This window comes from Vicugna pacos, chromosome 8 (assembly GCF_048564905.1).
Source record: "Vicugna pacos chromosome 8, VicPac4, whole genome shotgun sequence".
NCBI classification, from domain to species: Eukaryota; Metazoa; Chordata; class Mammalia; order Artiodactyla; family Camelidae; genus Vicugna; species Vicugna pacos.
Genome location: NC_132994.1, coordinates 71,032,845 through 71,053,318, shown reverse-complemented (window position 1 = coordinate 71,053,318; position 20,474 = coordinate 71,032,845). Strand labels below are relative to the sequence as shown.

Genomic DNA, 20,474 nt, shown 5'->3' with positions numbered 1-20,474 from the left:
AGCTCTGTGGCTGCCTTCTCTGCAGCCCAGGCCTTACAGTGGGAACTACAGCCACTGAATTGGGAAAACAAAATGCAACAGGAGTAACTGGATCCGACGGGTGGCAGGGGCCAGGTGGTGGCGTGCAACTGCCAAAGGCACGGCGGGTGTGGTCACCGAAATACACAGTAGTCAGAGCAGCAAGCAGAACAGTCGGACCCGCACAGCCCTCCGGCCTCAGCTCTCCCATCACGCCGCCCCTGGAAGTGAAACACACAGGCTGCCTACTAAACTCCTCCTTGATCTGCATAAGCAGAGAAGTTCTAGGTCAAGTGAACAAAAGTCTAACCTGTATCATAAAAACAGAGTCACAACCCATCAACAGATTCCAGAGTTAAGCCAGTTTACAGACATAAAGGCCCTTGAATGAAAGGAAGGTTGGGTCCCCTTAAGAAAGCACCCCAGTACACTGCTGAAAATTTATACTGTTAATCATCCTCCCAAAGGAATCCATGGCCTTCTACCAGGACAACTGCACTGGGGGAAAAAATCAGACATTTTGGGAACTGCTGGACACTGGCTCTGAACTGACGCTAATTTCCAGGGACTCAAAACATCACTGCTGGGGGAAGGGTACAGCTCAGTGGTAAAGCACATGCTGAGCATGCACGAGGTCCTGGGTTCACACTTCCATTTAAACAAAACATCGCTGTAGTCTACCAGAGGAGAGACCTATGGAAGTCAGGTGATAATGGGGTTTTAGCGCAGGGGTGTGTCACAATGCGCCCAGTGAGTCCGCAAACCCATTCTAATTCTAATGCTAATCCCCCAGTTTCAGAATGCATAATTTGAACAGATATATTCAGCAGCTGTCAGAATCCCTGCATTAGTTCCCTGACTTGTGAAGAGAGGGCCATTATGGTAGGAAAGGCCAAGTGGAAGCCATTTGAACCGTCTCTACCTACGAAAACAGTCAACCAAACAGCATCATGCTCCTGGAGGGATTGTGGACATGAGTGTGACCATCAGGGACCTGAAAGACGCCCACCACATCCCCACTCAACTCACTTATTTGGCCTGTGCAGAAGACAGGTGGATCTTGGAGAATGACGGTAGATAATCGTAAGCTTAACCAGGCGGTGACTCCAACTGCAGCTGCTGTACCAGATGGGTTTCGTTGCCTGGGCAAATTCACACATCCTCTGGTAACTGATACGCAGCTACTGATCTGGCAAATGACTTCTTCTCCATCCCTAACAATAAGGCTCACCAGAAGCTCTTTGCTTTCAGCTGGCAAGGCCAGTAATTCACCTTCACTACCCTACCTCAGGGGTGTATCAACTCTCCAGCCCCACACCATAATTTAGTTCACAGAGCCCTTGGTCATCTTTCCCTTCCACAAGCTATCACACTGAGCCGTTACCCTGATGAGATGAGGCTGACTGGACCTAGTGAGCAAGAAGTAGCAACTACTCTAAACTTATTGGCATAATATTTGGTGTCAAGAGGGTAGAAAATAAATTCAATTAAAATTCAGGTACCTTCCACCTTGGCAAAATTTCTAGGGGTCCCGTGGTGGGCGACTTCTCAGGTGACAGATAAGTTGCTGCATCTGGCCCACCCTACAACCGAAAGAGAGGTACGACACCTAGGGGGCCTCTATGGACTTTGGAGGCAATATATTCCTAATTCGGGTGTGACACAGTGGCCTATTTACCTAGTGACCCAAAAAGCTGCTGGTTGTGAATGGGGCCCAGAACAAGAGAAGGTGGCTCACAGGTCAGGCTGCCGCGGGAGCTGCTCCGCCGCTCGGCTCATGTGGTCCAGCAGATCCAGTGGTGCCTGAAGCATCAGTGGCGGAAAGGGGTGCTGCCTGGAGCCTTTGGCAGGCCCCACAGGTGGATCTCAGGGCAGGCCCTTAGGGTTTGGAGCAAAGCCTGCCACCCTCTCCAGACAACTACTCTCCTTTCGAGAAACAGCTCTTGGCCTGCTACCAGGCCTCGGGAGAGACCGAACGCGTGCCCATGACCAACAAGTCACCACATGACCTGAGCTGCCCAACTGCCAGCAGCAGAGACGCTGCACCATAACCTAGGGCCATCAGCCAGCTACCTGGTGGCAGGGTTGATGATATGGGACCACTTTCATTGTGCAAGGGACAGCGTTTTGTCCTGACTGCAATAGACACTTACTCTGGGTATGGATTTGCCTTCCCTGCACCCAATGCTCTTGTCAAAACTACCATCCATGGATTTACCAAACACCTTATCCATAGTCAAGCTATTCTACACAGCATCGCTCCTGATCAAGGAACTCACTTCACAGCAGAAGAGCTGTGGCAATGGGCCCACAGTCATGAAATTCACTGCTCTTACGACGTTCCCCACCATCTTGAGCAGCTGGTTTGATGGAATGGTGGAATGGCCTTTAGAAGACTCAGTGACAGCACCAGCTAAGTGGCAATACCTTGCAGGCTCGGGCAGGGCTCCCTGGACGCTGCATATGCTCCAAGTTAGCATCCAATATGTGGTGCTTATTTTCCCAGAGCCAGATCCCCAGATCCAAGAGTCAAGGGGCGGAAATGGGCGTAGTGCCCCTCACTACTACCCCCAGTGACTAGCAAAATATCGACTCCTGTCCCTGTGATCTTGTGCTCTGCTGGCCTAGAGGTCTTAGTTCCACAGGGAGGAAGGCTTCCACCCCGAGACACGGCAATGATCTCACGGAACTGGAAGTTAACACCGCCACCCCGCCACTTTGGGCTCCTTGTGCCTCAGAATCAACAGGCAAAGAAGGGGGTTCCTGTGCTGGCTGGGGTGGCTGACACTGACCACCACGGGGAACTGGACTCTACGCCACGCTGGGGTAGGGAGGAGTATACCTGAGGAGGTCCCTTAGGGCATCTCTCAGTATTACCAGGCCCTGGGATTAAGGTCACTGGAAAACGACAACCCAGGTCCGGGCAGGAACACCAACAGCCCAGGCTCCTCAGGGGTGCAGGTTCGGGTCATCCCACCAGGTGAAGAACCACGACCGCCTGAGGTGCCTGCTGAAGGCACAGGGAGTACGGAACAGGCGGTGGAATGAGTCAGTTATGAATACCTGTTGTGACCACGTGACTAGTTACAGAAAAGAGGACTTTAACGCTCATGAATATCTCCTCCTCGTTTCGTCTTGAACAGGCCTCTGTGTGTGCATAAAGATATACACTAAGCTAACATCTTTGTTTTCTTCCCTCTCTCATTCCCCTACCAAGTAACATAAGACGTATTACTGACTTTATATCATAGTGTGTAAGTTACAGGATACAGAGGAGAAGAATTAACGTCACTCAAGGACCTTACCTCCTCTTCTGGGGAAGGGTAGTGAGTTTTTGGTTACATGCAGGATAGCTGTACCACATCAGAAGGACTAATGACCTTGTTATGGCCTTTATTTGGAGATTATGTGTGGTTTAAGGAGATGTGTACAGATGCCAAGTTGACAGGTGATGGACTTGTTACAGTTAACTTTATGTGTCAACTGGGCCATGGGATGCCCAGATAATTTGGTTAAACATTATTCTAATTGTGTCCTGAGGGTGTCTCTGGATGAGATTTATGTTTGAACGGTAGCTGAGTAAAGCCGACTGCTCTCACAGTGTGGGTGGGCAATCCACCGAACAGAGCGAAAAAGGCTGAGTAAGTGAGAATTTGCTCTCCTTCCCTGACTGGCTTCCAGCTGGGACATTCCTCTGCTCCTGCATTCAGACTTGGACTCAGATTGAACTTACACCCCAGCAATCCTGGGTCTCCAGCTTGCTGACTGCAGATCTGGGGACTTCTCAGCCTCCATAATCACGTGAGCCACTTCCTCATGATGAATCTGTATCTCTGTACCTACACGTGCCCTATGGGTTCTATTCCATGTGTAGGTATTATTCTATTTCTCTGGAGAACCTGCTAACACTAGTGCCCTAGGGAAGAAGGAAAGGGGGGTGGAAATCTTGACATCATTTTCCTCATCTCAGCCTTAGTGCATCACTTTTCATTTCTGCAAGAGTGGAGAGGGTTGAATGTAATCATGGATGTTTGTGACAGACAGTGACTTAAGGAAACAAGAGTTGGCTGAAGTCCCGTGAGACTGGAGACCACGAGAATACTCATGCCTCCCCTACGGATCTTAAAGGACAGTGTGCTGCCTGTAACTGTGACCCCTTGGGGGCTGGCTACAGTTGCTATTGTCACCATCATCATCTTCATCAGCAGGCAAATAGCACCTAAACCTCCACCCTCTCCCCCGGCCCCTCAGCCCAGGCACCACCCAAGTTTCCGTTTAGGCTGAGAAACCAGCCTTCTTAGGCACCGGTGTCCCCGGGACAGGCTAAGCCCAGCCGCCATCACACTTTCATGTTGAGCGCCTTAAGTAAGCAAACCCCTGCCAGAAACCAGCCTCACTGAAAAGACACCTAGGAGAAAGGAAAGAAGAAACGGCCTAAGGAAACTCCGGGTCTCCTAGCCCTTGGGTGGGACTGAAGAGACTCAGGTTTCTGGGAACCGGACTTGGGTTCTCCGTTTCCCATCTGGGTGAAAGGGGGCTGTTCTGGACGGTTTCAAAGGCATTCTGGAATCTCACATCCTCACGGTGTGGCTCTTTTCCTCAAATAGCATCGGCAGACTCCTTCCTGCAGAGAGCCCAGAGTGTTACCACAGCAGAGGCCACCCCAGCCTTGGGCTCACCGCTGTCTCGCGCCCTCCCGGAACCTGCTGCCCTGGAACCGTTCGCGTGGCCTGTCTCCCCGATCCGCCAGCATGTTCTGGATTCCCCAGCGCTCAGGCGGGTCCTGGAGCACAGCGGACTCTCCCAACAAAAGGTATTTGGCCCAGGCCGCCCGGCGCTGCCAAGCTGAGCACAGGCCCCGGCCGCTGTGCACGGCAGGACCAGGGCCACCCCTCCGGGCATCCCCCTCCGCCATGGGTCCCTTGGCGGGTGAGAGTGAGTGGGTACAGCTGGGCGGGCGGACTGGCACTGCCCCAGGTAACTGTAAATGACAAGGTGCAAAAACTGCTCCTCACCTCTGATCCCGACGAAGACGGTCAGGCCGAAGCAGACGAAGAAGACGACAAACACGAGCACAAAGTGGCGCTTGGAGAGCGTGTACAGCCGCATGGGCGCCAGCCTGTGGGGAGAAACCAGGTGAGTGGTGGGCGGGCAGGGCCAAGGACTCCCCATCAGCCATGCACAGGCTGCATCAGGCCTCCCTGACCCTGTGAGCCCTCACCTCAGGGGAGGACCTAGTCTCAAACCAGGTGACTCGCCTGACAAAACTGTCTAAATAACCTCGATGAACACTGCTGGGGTGGGTGCCACCCCGGTATGTCCTGGGCCCAGCACTCTGTGGACATGGCCCCCCGGCTCTGCACGGGGCCAGGAAGAACCCAGTCCTCACGGCAGGAGAATGCACTGTGGCACGTGTCATCAGGCCACAGCAGTGGGGGCCCAAGCCTGCCACACCCCACCTTCAGCGGCCAGAGTAGAGCCCAAGTGCGTGGAGGACCCTAAGTGATCACACGAAGACACACAGACACAGGTTGGCAGCCACAGTTCGGTCCAGAATGGGGGGTTCCAGGCGCCACCAGCTCCACATTTTCTGTCTGAACTTCTGGCTGCCCAGCTTGGAGTTTCCTGCCCAGGGCTCCTCACAGCTTAAGGCCCCTCACTTGCGTCACCCATCCTGGTGAAGCTCAGCCAGGCCTTGACTGTGGGGACTGGTTTTGATGCAACTAAGCAGCTTTCTGTGACTGACACTGGCATGGAAATGAATTCAGAAGATCCGTTCTAACGCCCACCCCATCAGACCCCTCCTATCCACCCCGACTTTATCCTTTGGTCAGAAGAAAACGGTGGTGGGGTAGGTATCACTTCTCTTTCAGAACTCCCTACCCCAGGGGCTGGCAAACAACAGAGAAACCTGTGAAGGACCAGATGCTGAGTGCTCGAGGTGGGGCAGGTCTCAAGTCCTCACTGCTGCCCCTACCAGCAGCCCCAGACAGGCTGTAAGGCAGCTGCCTGACCGAGCTCCAATTCAGCTGCTAAAAGGAGGCCAGCCTCCACACTACGACCTGGCCAGGAGACCCACAAACCCAGAGATGAGAGCCAGTGGGGTTTTCTGTTTTGCTTTGTTTTTTAAGTTGCCCAGCATTTCCTGGTCTGGGGAGCTTAGAGAGCAGGAAGGAATTTCTCATGCCTCCCAGGCAGGAGACAGCACCCCCAGGAAGGGAGAGAAACAGGTTTGGGACCGGAAAGGGAGGGAGAGGCTGTTTGCTCTTGCAGCATGAAGCTCACATGGCCCTGCACACGGGCACACCCTCTCTCTTCCTGGGCTGGAGAGCCCTGCTCCCAGGCAGGAAACCAGCTGGGCGGCATCTCAGGGCAAAGGTGGCCCTAGTCGCTCTGACGTGGCTTTGCTTACACGAAGTCAGCACTCTCCAGCAGGACCTGCTCAGCCCAGGCCAGTGAACTGTCAGATCCCCATGTTTCACAGAACAATGAGACCACTGAAGAAATAAAGGCATGAGTGCTCCATCTTTCCCTCGGGGACCCAGGTCTGAAGGCCGAACCACCAAAGACACTACTGTGCATGGGCAGTGAGAGCTCATGAATTAAGTGGCCTGAACCCAACTCAGATTTTGGACCCAAAAGATCATAAGAGGCCTGAGAGTCTTAAAACATCAGAACTGGTCATCACCTCCAGGAGGAAGCCCCGCCCCTTGGACGTGCACCTGGGGAAACCGAGATCCAGAGACCGCAGGACTCTTGGCCAAGATGCCACAGCTCTGCCCTTGGCAGTAACCACCACTGCCAGGAGGCGGCTCTGGGAGCAGGACGGAGCAGGGGCCCCTCTATGAAGGCCTCTGGGGAAGCCGGGTGGGGTACAGCGCTGGCAGGAGAAGGTCTCCGGTGTCACTTCCCCGTCACCTCCGGGTGAGAGGCCTCGGCACACCCTGCAGAGGGAAGACATGCTCCTAGCTATGCTGGGCATCCTCACTGTGAACAGCAACGCAAAGCTGAATGGACTAGACGCCGGGGACACGAACAGGGTCGGGAGTTTGCAGCACTGCCCCGATGCTGACCTAGCTCTGACAAGTGTGCGGGGGTCCGGGACGCTGCCACGAGGGAAGCCTGGCAAAGCTTGTGCAGAAACACTGCACTGTCTTGGCCACTTTTCTGTAAATCTAAAGTCGCTTAAAAAAATTACCAAGTCCCTCACGGCACCACAACTCCGCTGGTCTCGGGCCACTCGGGGCTCTGAGGAGCACCCAGGGCTCCCCAGCGGCGGGAAAGGACAGAACAGGTGACTTGGAAGCAGAGGAAAACAGAATAGGAATAGTTATACTTAAAATACGATGTTTAAAACACCTTGTAAATAAAACACTTTATCAATGTTTTGTTATAAAAGCACTTGTTTAGCAGGTGAGAAGGAATGCTGAGAAACGAGGGTGAAGAAAGGGGACGATAGCACAAGATCAAATTCCAGCAACACACAAGCCACCCAGGGTGCTTCTCCAACCTTCTCCTTGGGGACAGAATAAAGACCTAGCATTTCCCCTTCCTTAAAACTCCCACTTTATTAGAAATGTTCTTGGTTCAGCCATCAGGCCTCACCCAACCAGATGGAAAAAAGACACAGAGAAGGCGAGCTAAGCCCCTGCTTGAGAAAACAGCATCACACAACCACCCCCGCTGACCGAGGCTTGCTGGGGACAGGGCAGCAGGTCTCGCTTCCCTCTGTCCTCCTCGGCCTGACGAGCAGGACACCTGTCCAGGCATCCTCACTCTGGGAGGACACTGGTGTCATGTGTTCATGGGGGACAGTGCCCAGACCACAGCATCTGGCTGACAACGCCTCCCTCTCCATGGTCTTGGTCGCAACTTGTCACTCAAAGCCAGGAAAAGCAGTTCACCAGAGCAAACTCAGCTCGGGCGGCCCCTACCCCCGCCCACGGGTTTCATTTCACCCCCAACACAACAGCGGCCTCCTGGCAGGCCTCCAGACACCCAGTGGTTCCTCTGCCTACTTCCCATTCCACCTCCCTGCTGAAATGCCAGCCTGGCCCTAACAACCCAGCTACCCTAAACGATCGCCCTGCTGGGCAAGTCTCACTGAGCAGACAGCCCTTATGCCCTGCCATCAGGTCACCCACAGAAGTATCTCTGCCTTACACCATATACAAAAATCAACACAAAATGGATTAAAGACTTAAACATAAGACAAGATACAATAAACCTCCTAGAGGAAAACATAGGCAAAACATTATCTGACATACATTTCAAAAATTTTCTCCTAGAAGAAATAAAAGCAAGAATAAACAAATGGGACCTAATGAAACTTACAAGCTTCTGCACAGCAAAGGAAACCAGAAGTAAAACAAGAAGAAAACCTACGGAATGGGAGAAAATTTTTGCAAGTGAAACCAACAAAGGCTTGATCTCCAGAATATATAAGCAGCTCATATGACTCAATAAGAAAAAAATAAACAACCCAATCCAAAAATGGGCAGAAGACCTAAACAAGCAATTCTCCAAGGAAGACATACAAATGATCAACAGGCACATGAAAAAATGCTCAATATTGCTAATTATCAGAGACATGCAAATCAAAACTACAATGAGGTATCACCTCACACCAGTCAGAATGGCCGTCATTCAAAAATCCACAAATGACAAATGCTAGAGAGGCTGTGGAGAAAGGGGAACCCTCCTACACTGCTGGTGGGAATGCAGTTTGGTGCAGCCACTGTGGAAAACAGTGTGGAGATTCCTCAAAAGACTAGGAATAGACTTGCCATATGACCCAGGAATCCCACTCCTGGGCATACATCCAGAAGGAACCCTACTTCAGAATGACACCTGCACCCCAATGTTCATAGCAGCACTATTTACAATAGCCAAAACATGAAAACAGCCTAAATCCCATCAACAGGTGACTGGATAAAGAAGATATGGTATATTTATACGATGGAATACTACTCAGCCATAAAAACCGACAACATAATGCCATTTGCAGCAACATGGATGCTCCTGGAGAATGTCATTCTAAGTGAAGTAAGCCAGAAAGAGAAAGAAAAATACCATATGAGATCGCTCATACGCGGAATCTAAAAAACAAAAACAAAAACAAACAAGCAAACAAAAACAAAGCATAAATACAGGACAGAAATAGACTCACAGACAGAGAATACAGACTTGTGGTTACCAGGGGGGTGGAGGGTGGGAAGGGATAGACTGGGATTTCAAAATTGTAGAATAGATAAACAATATTACACTGTATAGCACATGGAAATATACACAAAATGTTATGATAACTCACAAAGAAAAAAATGTGACAATGAGTGTGTATATGTCCATGAATGACTGAAAAATTGTGCTGAACACTGGAATTTGACACAACATTGTAAAATGATTATAAATCAATAAAAAATGTTAAAAAAATAAAGTAAAAAAAAAAAGTATCTCTGCCAACGCTCAGAGGCAGGACTGTGGTGCAGAAAACAGATGCAGCCGACCACCGAGGTGCCTTGGACCCTCGGACCCCCCTCCTCTACTGTCGCCCATCCTCTTCTGAGCACTCTCCAGCCCAGACTAGGGACCCCACGCTCTGGACTCTTCAACACTCACAGACCTGCTTCCTCTCTAACAGTCCTTCCCGCCTCCAGGACCATCCCCAACCTCCCGCCTGCCCCGGACCCCACTCAAAAATCGTGGCTCCCAAGACATTTTCACTTAGAAGTCCCACATCACTTTATGGTCAATAGGTTTAAGACAGAATCCATTAAAAAATGAAAATCCCACTTCCACTGCCCATCTCCTGTCTCTCCCCTTTGTCCATCCCCACATCCAGAAGCCTCAGAGTCACCCTGATGTCCTGCTCTCATTCGTCCCACACAGCTTCCTATCTTCCCCCCCCGTTCCCAGCACGCCGGTCTTGCAGTCCAGCCTCAACACCTCCCACACAACTACTGCAGCAGCCTTCCAGAGGCGGCCTCCTCTGCGGGTTTTACGGCACTGTTCACACACTCCCCTACACAGAAAGCCTACGTGGCTCCCACAGCCAACTCGACTGAGTTTAAACTCCTCCTCTGGCTCTCAAGGCCCTCCCAAATCTTCCCCTACAATTCCTAACACCCTGTACGTATCCTACATGAATCACAACCTCCCTTAGTCATCATAACAGCCTTCTGAAGTAGGGAATATTAACATTCCCATTTCACAGATGAAAAAGCTCAGGCTTAGAAAGGCCTGATTACAAAGCTACTAATGCTGGCAGAGGCAGCATTCAAACACAAGCATCAGACTCCAGGGCTTAGGGCGTAAGTTCTATAAAGCTTCCCAACGTGGTCCAGCCAGGCTCCAGACTAGCCCACTCATATACTGCTTTCCTGGTCTGAAATGCTCTCTCTTCTCCCCACCAAATCATCTAAATCTGGCCCAGCATTTATGGCTCACCTGAATGTCCCACCTTCCCCATGAGGTTTTCCCTCACTTCTCCACCTCTCATGGCTGCCCACCTTTTAAAACATTACAACACATGCGGCCCGCACTACATAGCTGAATGCCTGAAGACAAAGTATCAATCTATCTTCACGGACTCCAGACACACAGTATGCATTCAGAAAACATCTATTCCACTCAATTTTCATCGTTTCCTCAAAAGTGAGTAGTTCCCTCAAATTGGTGGGGAGACACTAGGGACAGGGAAAAGGCTCCCCATTTCCCCACACACCCTGGCCACGTCGGCACAGCAGCCGATGAACCCTAGGGCAGGAAGACTTGCTACACAACCCTACCAGCCCATGACCAGTGTCTCTTCGTCTTTTCTTGAGGGGACCCATACATCAGCCTTCCTCTCCAGGTCCATGAATCTTCTCACACTCAGGCATCTAAAACACACACTCAAAAATTCTGGCCTCTTTGGAGCCCCAGGCCCTTGGAAGACCTCTCAAATGCAATGGAACAGACTGTCACCCTAGCATCAGCCTGGACTCTTTAGGTCCCTTCTAAATTAATCTCAGTTTCATGCATGATTTAAAATAGCATAGACATATTTCCTAGAGAAACTAAAAACACCTTTCTTGGAAAGCCAACCCTCAAAATCGCAGCCTTAATCCCAATCGCTGGAAGCCCTGCCTTCCCTTCATTATGCATATTCATAAGCAGCTCCCAGGGACCGCTTCCAAGGAAGGTGAAGTCTGTGAAGACAGCAATTCTCATGAGAAAATGGCTGGAAAACTATTCTGCAGGGCTCTCTCCAGGCGAATAGCATTCTCACCTTACGGGGCTCATCCACATGATGCTGCTCTTGGCCTCTTCCCTTCTCTCTTCTCTGCTCTCATTCCCTGGGTAATCTCATCCTGGTTGAGACTTTAGAGACAATGCACGTGAGATTCCATGTTCACATCTCAGCCCAGCTGGACTCTGACTTACAGGAAACACCTACTCGACATCTCTGCTGGGATATCTGGTAGGCATCTCAAAGTGCGATGCATCTAAAACCCAGACTCCTAATCTCCCACTGAGCCCGTCCTGCAGTCTTCCCACCTCAGGAAACAACAGCTCCAACCGTGGTGCTCAGGCCAAAAACTATGGAGTCTTTCCCTTACTCCCCATATCTGATGATCAACAAAACCTGCCAAATATATCGAGACTTCAGCCCTTCTCACTTCGCTGGTTGAGCCTCAGCCACCTTTCACTGGATTGCACACCTCCATCTTCCTGCTTACACCCTCGGTCCCCACACTCTGCTCCCCTCCCAGTCACTCCCATGAAAGCCACGGGTGTTCGTTCTCAAGTCTCCGGTGACTCCCCTGTCACTCAGAGTAACAGCCAAGCACTTCACAACCAACTGTCGTCGGCACGCCTGTTCCATGTTTATGGGCATGTATCTGTTGGGACACAACTCTCCCCCATCCCTCCCCCCACCCCCCGCTTCTAAAGGAGGAAGAGCAGCCACAGGAGATGAAGGGACTGTCTCTAGGGTAGGGCTGCAGCACCACTGTTCTCGGCCCCTCCCACCCTGGTCCCCTGCCAGCGAGACCAGGCCCGGAAACAGAGGCCGAAAATGTCAGATCCTCATCTTCCCAGCCCTTCTCCCTGCTGCGGCGCAGAATCTGAGGGACATCAGCCAGGTGCTGCTAGAAAAGGTTTCCTTGCCTAACGAAGAGGTGGACAAGAAGAAAGACCTGTCTCCGATGGACATAACGGTACGTAAGCGTGGCCTGAGCGGCTGCAGTGACAACACTTGTACGTGGGCGGACACTGCCTACAGGTCCAGGATGGAGAGCAGAAAGACGGAGGGTCACCCGGGCCACGGAGCCGCCCAGTCAACCTTGGACATGCCTGCCTCAGCTTTTGGCCCCCACCACCCCCTTGTCTAGGCCACTTTGCATGAGATAGCCTATTAGAACTAAAAGCTTCTCATCGATACACACACCTAAATAAACCAAAATATTTAAAAACAAAATTCAAGGTACTAAGTCACGAAGACAGGGAAAACTTCTGGTTCAAGGTATCTAGAACTGCCCTTTCACAATGTGAGACAGTCACCAGCCATCCCTGCCACTCAGGCGCTGCCCTTCCTACTGCCATCCTACTTCTGCCACTCCATCTGTCCCCTCCCCCCTCCGTACAGCCCCCAAGCACCCACCCTTCCCGGACCAGCTGAGGTCCTGGCTCTGGTGAGGCCGCCCCCAACCACTCCAAGGAAGCAACTGTCTCCTCCCTGCAGGATGGGAGGCACACACCTGTTCCCGGATGTCACCATGGGTGACAACTGTTCATACGCCTCTACACCTCCCCCCACCTGGAGCTCCCCTCGGGCCTCCTGGTGCCCAGTGCTGTGCCTGACAAATGGCAAGTGTGCAATGACTATTGGCTCTTCTCTGGCTTCACCCTGGTTTCCCCAATGTTCTAACATTTTCCCTGCTATGATCAACTATCAAAATTTCACTTTTTCCTCCAATGTTATCTTTTAATGTTTTCTGTGGCTCTAGTCTTTGCCGTCTGTGAACTGGCCAAAGCAGCCCCTAGCAAGGGTCTTCCCCCAGCACCACACTCCCCTGGGCTGTGTACCCTGGGTCAGATGCTCCTGCCTCCGCTCAGCCAGCCGGAAAGCCCGTGTCCCCATTAGGGCCACCGGGAGCTCCCAACTGCCTCTAGCCAACACTCCTTCTCCCACTCAGCACTTCTCCCTCCCACACGAGCCTCATAAGAGTTCATAAAACAGCACTAGAAAGAACCGTGGGGGAGGCGAGCACTCAATGAGCCTCTTTATGGGCCTGGAGTGGAAAGACCTGGAAATGGATAGAACCTGGGTGAGCAGAGAACCAGAGAAAACGCCTGGAGGGGCCACCCCTAAGTGATGGGGAGAGACAGATGGCGGAAACCAGCACCAACAACCTTTGCCTTTGACCAAGCCCCTCCGGCCACGAGCACACGCAGCTGGGAGGGAAAAACAACAGAAAAGCTGCAGGGCTCTCAGAATCAAATTTCTTTCCTATTTGAAAGCCAAAGCAAGCACTGATATATATTCAGTTTGAAGACTGCTTCCCCAGAAAATGCCATAATGGATCTTGTCCAGTTTTGATGCATCTTTGTGACACCACAGAATTATATATTTTATCTCAGCTCAGAAAGTCACAGTACAGCAGGCAGATAAGACTGAAACTAGTTCAGGATTACACATTTTGCTATTTGTTCACCTCAAACCTAGATTTCCCACTTTAGAATTAAAACATGAGAATCTGGGCAGTGGAAAGCAGTTCAGATCTCTCAGTCTGTTCTCATATTTTAGATTTTCTTTTTCTCATAATCTGTATAAAAATCAACTCATCTCCCGTGGCCCAAAGTGCTGGCCTGGTGCCTGTCGGGCTGGATTCAAATCCGGCTCCTCCACTTCCTAGACAGACGCCTATGGGCAAACAGCTAACTTCTCAGGGCCTCGGAGTCCTGGTGCCAACCAGAGACGGGCAGAATAATCCCCAGGGCCGGTGGGAGCACAAACGAAAACTGAAGTGCTGAGAACAGTGTAGTAAGCGCATAGGAAGAACGCCATCGAGCTAGTCCTTCATAGTACTGATTGTGCTCGCCCTCTCCCCCTACTTTTCCTTTTTTTTTAAAAAAAATCTCAGTTTTCATCCAGTCTCTAACCCTGAAGATCCACTGTGTAAAATCTCCCCTCCTCTGGTTTAGAATGCAACCAACTGAAGGGAAGGACAGAAGTCCACATTCCCTAAGCATCTACTTAGTACCTGGCCAGGTGCTTTTCTGTGAGACAAGTATTATCAGCCCATTTTTCATATGGGAAAATAGAGGCTGGGGGAAGTATACACCCACTGAGTTCTCAGTCAGCAGGAGATGGGGGGTGGGACTGAAACCCACAAGGTCAGGGGCAGAAAGGAGGCCCACCACGCCCTCACTCTGGCCCCCTCACCAAACTTTCCTTTTAAAATAACCTACCATTTAATAGGTTTTGAGAAGGAGAAACTCTAAAGAACAGAATAAGAATTCTGAAATTTCCATCAACTAACCTGAATACATCACAAAAAATGTATCTTTAGTTCTTCAAAAAAGCCATGATGCAAACATTCAAGGCTCAAACCTCAACATGTATTTTAATGAACGCCATTCTAAGCTCCAGAGGAACCACGAATTCATGTGTATCCTTGCCAGGCCGCGAGCCCAATGACTCACAGCCAGGAGCACGCTAGTCAGGTCATTGAAAACCTGTCCCATGGCAAACAGAACAGCAAAGGAGGCCCCACTCTGGGCGGCGCCCAGCCCAGCTCAGGGCAGTGCGGTCCGGTGGTCAAGAAGGCAGGCTCTCGGGGGCCAACTGCCCGGGCTGGAAGGCCCCTCCACCAGGGAGACCTCGGGGGAACCACTTCACCTCCCAGGGCCTCTCGCTCTTGAACTATAAATTTCAGGAAACTGAGGGAGCCCAGGGCCAAGGGATGCTGTAACAATGAAGTGAGTTATGACATGGAAGCCGTGCTAATGCTCGGCCATGGCCAGCTGTTACTGAGAGGCAGGAGAGGACGTCTACCTCAAGACTGTGGGCTGGAGCCGACTCCCGGGCTTCCATCCTCCTTTCTATCTGTGTGACATGCCAGCTGTCACCTGGAGAAACTCACTTGACTTCTCTGCACCTCAGCTTCCTCATATATAAAACTAAGAGAAACTTTTTCATGGGAAGGGCGGCTATGAGGTTACGTGAAATGATGTGCGCAAAGTGCTCAGAGCAGTACCTGCCACGCGGTAAATGCTCTGTTATCTTTCATTAACTCTAGAGATCACTCTGGTTCAGGAAAAAAAAATTATTCTAAGAGATGCAATCCTAAATAACTCTATGGTTACAAGAACAAGATACTGACCTAGGTCTGCTGTCCCCTCAAGCACCGGGACACTCAGAAGGCCTGGGGCACAGAAACCACAGCAGGGCTCCACTGTGCTAATTTGTGCCACTCCTTTGCTGCTGCAGAAAAGGAGGCTAAATAATATATTTTTATACTTCAGTGCACCCAGGATGAGAGAGACATGTAAAGTACACTCCTTAAAAACTGGTTTTAAGTACCAGTCGAGATGCATGCAAAAGGCAACCTGATTGACGTTTGCAGAGAAATGCTGCCGTAAGAGCAAAGCAACAAGTGACCCTGAGAAACCTCAACTACGTGGAGCCCGGCAGCACAAACAGGTGTTCCTGTTAGTCATGGCAGCAACTGTTTGAGACACACCCTACTCCGTCTTCCCCCTGAACTCCCAGCATCTCTCACTTCCCCAGCATTTTCAGAAAAGAAAAGGAGTCTGCAGGAAACTAAAGCATAAAGGTTTTAGAACTGGGAACTCTTTATTCTTGCTGTTTTTTTAGAAGTCATTTTTTTTTAATTAAAAAAAAATTCTGAGTGAGGGAGGTCATTAGGTTTACTTATTTATTTTAATGGAGGTACTGAGGATTGAACCCAGGACCTCATGCATGCTAAGCACACACTCCACCGCTGAGCGATTCCCTCCCCTTATTCTGACTGGTTTTGATGGCAATCTCTCCTGCTCTTTTAAAAAGAATAGGCTGGGCAGGGAGGTCCGTGGAACAGACTGCATTAGTCCCCCTCTCCCTCAGCGTGCTCCTCCAGACCCACTTTCTCCTGGCTTCTCTGCCCACTTTCTTGTCACAACAGGGCTCCCTGTCATGTCTGGCAAGAGCACTTTGACCCTACCGGGAGCCTAAGTCCCATGCACGCTCCAGGTTTTTAGCCTTAGTCAGGGTTTTTTGTTTTGTTTTTCTGGTAGGATTTGTATTTGCTGCCAAAGACTTTCTGATTTCCAGGTCTGTGCCGTTTTGAGTGCCGGACGATGGTGGCTGGCTGACCTCTAGATAAGCTCATCTCACCGCCTCCGCCCCTGCTCAACAGGAGGGCATCCCCACGGCCGACCCTCCACCACTGGAGCGACTGGAATACTCCACCAAGGCCCTTCACTCAAGCAGTGGTTCTGCAGCTACTTGTTTAGTTCTTGCCTGGTCTGCTTCTGCCATGTAACAGACAGCACAGGACTCCTGCAGGAGACGCAGGCTAACGCCCACACCACGTCAAACTCTCTGCCCTCAGTCCTAGGACCAGGAGTAACATCACCACACACCACAGGGCTGCTGTGCCGTGCGGGCCCAAAGGAGATTCGGTATGTGAGGACTTCCTAAAACATGCGACTTCTCCCTCTGCTACAGGGTCACCGCTTAGCACAACTCCAGATGGCGCCCTTCATGTGGTATTCGAAGCAGTGCTATTCACACGTACCACAAGTGAACAGTGTCCCCCGGAGTTGTGCAGAGGCAGTACTGCTAGCCTACCTCCGTCTGGAACTTCACTAAAAAGAAAGACCATTAAAGCATCCACCTGGGTCTGACATTTATCCAAGTCTGGCTTCCTATGTTGTGCAAAAGTGATCAGCTGAAAAGTCAGAAATGTCTTTAGAAGCAGGAGGAAAAAACTTCCTTTCTATCACGTGTGTTTGCATTCAGGCAACATCCCCAGATCTTGTGTCTCTATGTCTACAGTCAGAGAAATCAGCAGAAATCCAAGGCAAACCCTTTCAGCCTCTAAAACCCCAAACACACAGAGAAACTCACAGTCCTGTCTTAAGGCTGCGTTCAATTGTGGGAATCTGCCCTCCAAATCTCCAATCACAGGCGCTGCTCCACCTGGCAGAGAGACTTCAGACATCCCTTCCCGCAACTCTTGTAACTCAGGTGCTAAACTTCTCTTTAATTCTCTCTCCTTTTCTGGACGTCCCCTGGGGGGGACACCCAGGTGACTGTTGTGTCAAAAGCAAGCTTTAGGGACGGCGTCTATGAGGCCCTGGACAGGTTTTCCCTCAATAAAACCCCTGAACTTCACAAAGGTAATAGGCCCAAAGTCAGCAGATAGTAAAACTCATAAACCTTGGTGTCCACGAGCTCTAACCAGGCTGTGTGTGGCAGGCTCCCAAGGTGCCAACATCATCAAAAACCCTTCGGAGAGCGCCTCTCTTTACCTGGCGCTGGGCTAGGTCACAAAAAGCAGTGAGGCGCCCAGGGCGCTTTTAATAAGGAGGTGATGAACAGGGCCACTGCCAGGGGCAGGGGTCACCGTCTTTCCAGCCAGGAGGCTGTGCGGGGCGGGGAGGATGGACTTCAGGCGAGACGGACCATTCTCAGCCAGCGCCACGGAGCTGCCCTGGGGAAGGACGAGGGTCACTCGGCTCCCCGGAGCGAGCAGGGCCTTCCTGGGATGCGCTCGGGCCGAGGCCCATCCTGGAACCCGGACGCCGTCTCCACTGCTAACTCCTGCGGGGCTGGCAGGCCGTCGGGGGTCCCTGCGCCGAGCCCCCCCCACGAAGCCCGGCGGCGCTCCCTCCCGGGTCCCCCGAGGTCCACGTGGGCGGAGGGCCCCGCGGCAGGGCTCCCGGGAGCGGGACGCCGGAGCCCCAGCTCTGGGCCGGGGCGCCCGGGGGACCCCCGCCCTCCCCGCCCGCCTCTCCAGCCGGCACTCACGGTTCCATGGCGGCGCCCCGCCTCGGCCCGGCCCGCGCCCGAGCCCGCCCGGCGCCGCACAGCAGCCGCAGCCGAGCCGGAGCGACAGCGGCCCGGGAGCGGCCGGCTCCCTGAAGCTCGTCAGAGCGCGACGCGCGGCCGCGGTCACGTGCACGGAAGCGGCCCGCGCGGCGGGGGAGGGGTCCCAGCGGGGGGAGGGGGCGCGCCGGGCGGGCCGGGCTCCGAGGCCGCGGGGAAGGCACCCACCTCCCCTGCGGCCCGAGAGCACGGAGGCCGGCCCTGGGGAGGGGCGGTGGTGTCAGAAAAGGGTTCACGATAGAACGAAGGGCCCGACTCACTCCCCGTCCCTAGCCCAGGGGATAGTGCGTTAATTCATTCAGCCTCCCGCTCCCAGAGCATCTTAATCAGGGCATAGGAACAGCCTTGGGAGTCCAAGAGTGCCCTGCCCTTGTCTGAAAGGCTTACAGTTGTCTGCATTTTGTAGGGGAGAGGATCTACCACTTTCCATACTCCCAAAGACAAGAAAAGCCAGGACAAACCTCGGACACCCCCAAGTGCTGACGGCAGGAGCGCTTTCCCAGCTCTTCCTGGTAGCTTCTCCTGCAAACCTTTTCTAAACTACAGCTACCACAGCGTGCAGATTTTCTGTCCCCATCCAAGCTCTGTCCCTCCGGAAGGATGTGGTGCGCGTCCCCCATCCCCCATCCCACAGGGCTGACAACTGATGGGGCAGGTCATGGTTCTTCGAAGGTTCTGCAGCAGGAGCAAGTGTCTGTAACCAATTACCGTGCAGTTGTGTCTATGCTGGGTGAAGACACCAGCTGACCGAAAGCACTTTCTGGATTTAGCATCTTGGCTCACAGTTCTAAATTTCTATAATCAAGAACAGATGTGAAGCCACAGTTTGGATATTTCGATTCTCTCTGGAGCATTGGTTGAAATGTCCCCTGTCCCCTGCAGGTCCTGAAGTGTTACTGTGGGTTTATTTGAAGTCCATCGGAATGAGGGGAATAAAAGTCCAGCTGCCTTCCTTGTGTATTCACATTCACTCACTAAGCTGTTGACAAGCTTGGAACTAGCAGGAAGATACCAACATGAACAATAAACAGCAAATTTACAGGCAGAGTAAGGTACCAGAGCATGGTGTGACTAGCACAGATTGCTATAGGGGCCTGGAGGAAGGGCACCCACCTCACCTGGGGTGGGAGGGGGGAAGGCGGGAGAGGATGTGTGATGTCTGGGCTGATCTCGGGGTGAAGTGGAGGTTAGGAAGTTGGAGAGAGCGCGGGAAACCAGGCAAAGCAACAGCCTGAATACCAAGTAATTATAACAAGAAATTCCATTCACATTCTGAATCCAAAATAGCAATTCCTAAAGGAATAACAAAAGATTATTTCTTGAATTCTTTTCCTAGACCCTTAGAGGCAAAGGGCTCTTCATGACAAGTCCGGGGAACATAAAAGCCAGCACCTGGGGGACAGGCGGGCACTGTGGATCAGGGAGTGCAATATCTGAAGGGGCAATTGTCACTCAGCACTTTGAACAAGTCTGAACTCAGATATGACTTTTCATGTGACATCCTTCCGATTCTAAGACATGGAAGACGAATTCAAAAAAGATTTGAAACTCTGAGAACTAAACAATACATATTTGCTGGCTGCACTTGGCCAGAGGCAGCCAGTTTTTACTGCCCATCTGAAGCAGGCTTATCTGGTATAGAAATGCCTGCTCCAAGGACTGTGCCAGACGCCTGGCCCCCCCGAGACATCCCCACAGACCCCTTGCTGTTTTCATATGACTCCAGGTTTTAAGAGTTGACATCTTTGAGGCCCAATCAGCCTCCTGGTAACTTCTCCAGGAAGTTGGGCCTCCCTTGAGCCGCTGCCCCACATCACTTAAATCACTCTTGTCCCGATTGATTTGGTCTTTCAACATGAACTGAGCTCTCAGCATGTGCCAGGCACTCTCCTCAGTGCTGGAAACACCAGGTGAATTCATGGACAAGTCCCCATCCTCCTGGGACTAACTTTCTAGTGAAGGACACAGCCAGCAAACAAATATTAGCCAAATAATTACACAGTTACAACTGTGTGACAGGGCTGTGACAGTGTCTGTGACCAAGGGAGGGGGACCCATGTATTCTGGGGCTCCAAGGACACTGGTCTGATCCATCACCATCTCCCACGTGAGACTCCTCCACGTCCACCTCCAGGCTCCCCTCCCCTAAGCATGCTTCTGTTTGGCAAGCTTCCTCATTGTGCTCAGAACGGAACACGCTCCAGGTGAGGTCCACATCGGCCTGAGAGTGAGTTCGTCTGTTGGCATCTTCAGCCCATTCAGCCCATTTTTTTATTCTCACATCGTGACCTCAGCTCTCCGCTCGGGGTCGTGCTCTCTGGTGAGGAAAACCAGCAGTTGCTGAGCACCTGCAAAGCCC

The 20,474-nt window shown here is 51.9% G+C and overlaps 1 protein-coding gene across 2 annotated transcripts in view; it reads right to left on the bottom strand.

Moving 5' to 3' along the window:
• The window catches only part of TMEM181 (transmembrane protein 181), a 51,807-nt gene extending 33,636 nt beyond the window's left edge, over positions 1 to 18,171 (bottom strand). Inside the window, exons 1-2 of one of the 2 annotated variants that reach the window (XM_072966105.1) lie at positions 18,038 to 18,171; positions 5,034 to 5,137 (exon numbers count right to left, since the gene is read on the bottom strand). In XM_072966105.1, the coding sequence (XP_072822206.1) occupies positions 5,034 to 5,137; positions 18,038 to 18,045 (112 nt within the window). In that variant the 5' untranslated portion in view covers positions 18,046 to 18,171. Of the gene's footprint in view, positions 1 to 5,033; positions 5,138 to 17,134; positions 17,261 to 18,037 lie in introns of those variants that run through there. The other variant, XM_072966106.1, reaches the window with a different exon arrangement.
• Positions 18,172 to 20,474: the final 2,303 nt, after the last annotated feature.